Source organism: Cyprinus carpio, chromosome A5 (assembly GCF_018340385.1).
Source record: "Cyprinus carpio isolate SPL01 chromosome A5, ASM1834038v1, whole genome shotgun sequence".
Taxonomy (NCBI): domain Eukaryota; kingdom Metazoa; phylum Chordata; class Actinopteri; order Cypriniformes; family Cyprinidae; genus Cyprinus; species Cyprinus carpio.
The window spans coordinates 21,366,857-21,371,284 of record NC_056576.1 but is presented as its reverse complement, the minus strand read 5'-3'; the positions used below and the strand labels follow the sequence as shown (position 1 = coordinate 21,371,284).

At 39.6% G+C, this 4,428-nt stretch overlaps 1 protein-coding gene across 1 annotated transcript; it reads left to right on the top strand.

Moving 5' to 3' along the window:
• Positions 1-3,290, top strand: LOC109085901 (histone H3.3A). Its single transcript, XM_019100394.2, has 4 exons — positions 1-151; positions 1,054-1,197; positions 1,279-1,432; positions 1,881-3,290. The coding sequence occupies exons 2-4, from the start codon at positions 1,070-1,072 to the stop codon at positions 2,007-2,009; spliced, it is 411 nt and encodes a 136-aa protein (XP_018955939.1). The 5' UTR covers positions 1-151; positions 1,054-1,069; the 3' UTR covers positions 2,010-3,290.
• The last annotated feature ends 1,138 nt before the right edge of the window (positions 3,291-4,428 follow it).

The following is a 4,428-nucleotide window of genomic DNA, read 5'->3' as shown; positions in this document are numbered from 1 at the left end:
TTGAGGTGCATTCTGGGAGAAAATGATTGACATCGCGGCCATTTTGGCTCTGGCCGCTCCGCTCCCATTGTGTGTGAGATAGTAAATACTGACGCTGCCAGACGAGCCGAGCACATATTCCACCGCGCGAATTAAAACACGTTCACCTGAGGTAAGTGCCCCAATGCATCACGGTCTCCTCTCTGAAATACTTTTCAACAGCTTTGTGAAACTTTCCTGTAGAATGATGTTTATTTTAAGCGTCAAAACGTTAAAATCTCATCGTCTGAAAACGAGAAAGCCGATGGCGAGGCGCGAGAGAAAACAGGCTCTCCTTTTCGTGTCGGAGGACACACTGAAACCCGTCCCACATTCGTATGTCTCTGTTTACTTCGGTTAAACGGCGTAAATTCGCGTCAGATTTCCCTTCTAAGCGATTATTTAGTTACCCAAGGATGCCTGCTACCGTACTGTGTTATTGGTTTTGCGTTGCATTCAATCGATTTTGAATTTTATTTCAAAGTTTGCGTCCTCCCCTGTGCCTCAGTGCACGGACTCTCTCCAGTTGCCGTTCAAATTGCAGCCATAATCTTGCGGTTTAGGGCGGGGCTTAGACGGACTGATCTGCCCCCACAACTGGGAGAACGGCATGTGATTGGTTAGTTTATTCCGCTCTTCAATCTCTACTGGCTGCTGCTTTATTGTTGTTTTACGGTCGTCTGTGATTGGTTGAAAGGCTGTCTCAGTCCATGCTAAGTGGTTACTCTTATTTATTGGGTTTAATGTGACGTGCTGGAGGAAGTGGCCTGAAATAGCATATGGGGCAGGGAGTCAAATACCAAAATAAGTGTGAAACTAGAGCCGCTATTTTTAGCAGAGATTTTCTCACTTTTATATCTTAGTCCGTCTGTGCACGAGACTCAATGCTGTATGTTACACAGCTAAGAGAAAGCCCTATTAAGCACCTTAACTCAGCTCATTCCGAGAGTTGTTTTACATTCCTGCCAATCATAATCTGCCCATGATTTACTGACTTAACTGTGTTCTAATACTCAGTGTTTGCCTTTCTCTCAGGTGATATTGACTAACAATGGCTCGTACTAAGCAGACTGCACGTAAGTCCACCGGAGGAAAAGCTCCTCGTAAGCAGCTGGCTACCAAAGCTGCCCGCAAGAGCGCTCCCTCGACTGGAGGAGTCAAGAAACCTCATCGCTACAGGTGACATTCCAGACTTGTGACTGTACCCAGAAAAGAAAGAGTTGCAAGGACCCCTGCATTAAGCATCTTTCTTGTCTGCAGGCCCGGTACCGTGGCTTTGCGTGAGATTCGTCGGTATCAGAAGTCCACCGAGCTGCTGATCCGTAAGCTGCCATTCCAGCGTCTGGTTCGAGAGATTGCCCAGGACTTCAAAACTGACCTGCGTTTCCAGAGCGCGGCCATTGGTGCACTGCAGGTGCGTAGTGGGTTTATTATTGCTAACTAAAACTAAAACCATAATATATATTTTCATTAGTGGAAATAAAATAAACACTAACTGAAATTTGATTTTGATAAACTTTACTTATCCCCCATATATATATATATATATATGATATCTTAAACTCAAGTTAAATAACGTATATTATACTCATATAACTTAAACTTGAAATACAAACTAAAACTTTTTAAAAGCTATAGACATATTAAAACAAAAACTTAAAAAAATGACAAAAACACTTAAATTAAAACTTTAAAATGAGAACAGAAAATATAAAAATAAAATCTAATTCAAAATGTTATATATCTAGTCTTGTTTTTTGTATTCTTTAGATGTTGAATTTTTTGCACATGTTCCTATTTGCCTTCTTTTTGCTTGTGTTTATGTTTAATCAACTGACCGATTCTTGTGTATATTCCTGCAGGAGGCCAGTGAGGCATACCTGGTCGGTCTGTTTGAAGACACTAACCTGTGTGCCATCCATGCCAAGCGTGTCACCATCATGCCCAAAGATATCCAGCTGGCACGCCGCATCCGTGGAGAGCGTGCTTAAACTGACCCCTTCTTTCTATCGCCCTCTTTATTTCTTTCTGTCTCTCCACTTGTTCTCCTCCTGCTTTTCTTGGTAGAGTTTAGAGTATCAGTGATGGGGAGTAACTGTGTCTCAGTCTGCTAGTGCTGTCTAAATGACGCGTAGGGTACCTATATGTGCATGTAACAGGTGCTGCTGATCACAAACGCACACATGCACGTACACAAATACACACACACACACACATGCATACATACACATACTCTCACACATTCACATTTGGAGCGTAAACGAGGTTCACCCATGCCCGCTTTAGGGCCACACATTCAATATGCATATAAAGAGGAGAAGTCTCACCCTGCTCTCACACTTACTCCACTGTCCAGAAAGAAAAACAGGGTGGTGTCTGGGGTCAGTCTGCTTAAGGGGAGCGGAAACTTCCACAGCAGGGTGCTACTAAAACTGCCTCAGTCCACCTTATTGAAACCTGTCCCCGCCAGTCCCCCAACTCACATTTTTTTGATCTTACCACGTTTTCCCTCCCCTTCCTGCCCCACTTGATCCTTCCGGTCCTTACATTTCCTGCTTGAATCCTTAGTTGGCCCTTCATAGTGGAGGTGAGTGTGGGGTCGGACTTCTTCTCTGTGTGGGTGTCTGTGGGAGATGTGATCAGCAAAGCAGAATCGTATTCAACTGCAAACCAGCATCTATTGGTTAAAAAAAGTTGTTATTTGTAATATTGATGATTACTATTATTGTTGATATGGTGTCTTTTTTTTTTTTTTTTTTTTTTTTTTTTTTTTACAATGCATACATGAATTGTTCTTTAGAAAAAAAGGATTAATCCGAAGAAAAACAGTTTGAATTCGTTTTCTTTTTCATATTGTAGTGAAAGCCGATCCTGCTCCTCCTGTTATAACTTCAGGCAGCCACAGGGGGGCGCTCTAAACCAGCCTCTCATTCAACTTTACTGTTCAACTAACATCCTGCTCTTCCTTCCTTTCTTTCTTCCTCTTTTTTCTGTCTCTCGTTTTCCACTCTTCCAATTCCAGTTTTGTCAAATTAAATATCGGCTTTAGAGTCACAGAGTGTAGCAAAAAATATTCTTTACATTTAGTACTCTAGTACTGAGTCTTTCACTTTGTTTGGTAAGAACTTTACTCCTTCCCTTTATTTGTGATACACAATGTAACCTCATGTTTGTGCTTCTTTTATTTTTCTTATTTGGAAATTTAAATAAGCTGATCTTTGTATTTTCAAAATTTCTCATATTCTGGTGGTAATAAATAGATGTTACACAAATAGCCTTTTCAGTGTCATTTGTATACATCATACCCAAATACATCATGGCCTAGTGCTATAATCCAGTGTTTAGAGTGTCTTTTAAAGAGAACCCCAGGTATTAAGACTGTGAGACAGTATGGCTTAAAATAACATAAATGGTGTCTCTTACTGAAATATGTAGTAGAAAACCCATGAAATATTTACGTTATTTAAAATATCCACATCGTTTATACATATTTTGGACTATGGGGGCGCCATTATTTCAATGAAGTCAAATGGTTGCACTCGGTGAGCTACTGGCGCTATCTGTTCATTTTACTGCAAAACAACTCGGGATACTGATACGATGCCACATTGTGCGGCTTTTGGTTGAAATTTTCGGTAAAATGAACAACAGATAGCGCCAGTAGCTCACCGAGTGCAACCATTTGACTTCATTGAAATAATGGCGCCCCCATAGTCCAAATATGTATAAACTATGTGGATTTTTTTAAATAACGTTCATCTTTCATGGGTTTTCTACAACATATTTCAGTAAGAGACATCATTTATGTTATTTTAAGCCATACATGTCTTAATACACGGGGTTCCCTTTAAATGTTGCTTCATAAAACTGAGTGGAGTAAAAAGGTGAATTCTGAATCATGCTAATTTTAAAGAAACACGTTCCAGCATTTAAGGAACATTTTCTACTTAATACATGCTAAACAGATGTTCTCTAGGTGAAGCGGTGTTTTAAAAGCATCACAGGGAAGTCAGCTTAGTTTTAGTTGTTTGTCTCTTTACATTAAACTGGAATAGAATGCAGTATTTACAATTGTACAATTGTTTACCTTCAAGTAGTTTAGAATAAAAAGACAGCTCTGTGGTCAGAAAAAAAGGTTAAAGTCTGTCTGCTTTCTATCCACATCTCATCATAGCATAGCAGAGGTTGGTGAGAGGATGGTGGGTATACCACATAAAACAACGAAAAAAATCAAAATGCACATACAGATGTACATCTTTCTGTAGAATTCATTCATTCATATATATATATATATATATACACACACACACACACACACATTGTTATAGTGATCCATTATATATATATATTATATATATATATATCACACACCCACAATAACAAGGTTATTTTTTCTTTGCCTAGTCACTC

Bases quoted from the DNA above. Each gene is read 5' to 3' on its own strand.
- LOC109085901 (XM_019100394.2), top strand. From the start codon at position 1,070: ATGGCTCGTACTAAGCAGACTGCACGTAAGTCCACCGGAGGAAAAGCT. The intron at 1,198-1,278 runs GTGACATTCCAG...TCTTGTCTGCAG, and splicing joins AAGAAACCTCATCGCTACAG to GCCCGGTACCGTGGCTTTGC. The intron at 1,433-1,880 runs GTGCGTAGTGGG...ATATTCCTGCAG, and splicing joins CGGCCATTGGTGCACTGCAG to GAGGCCAGTGAGGCATACCT.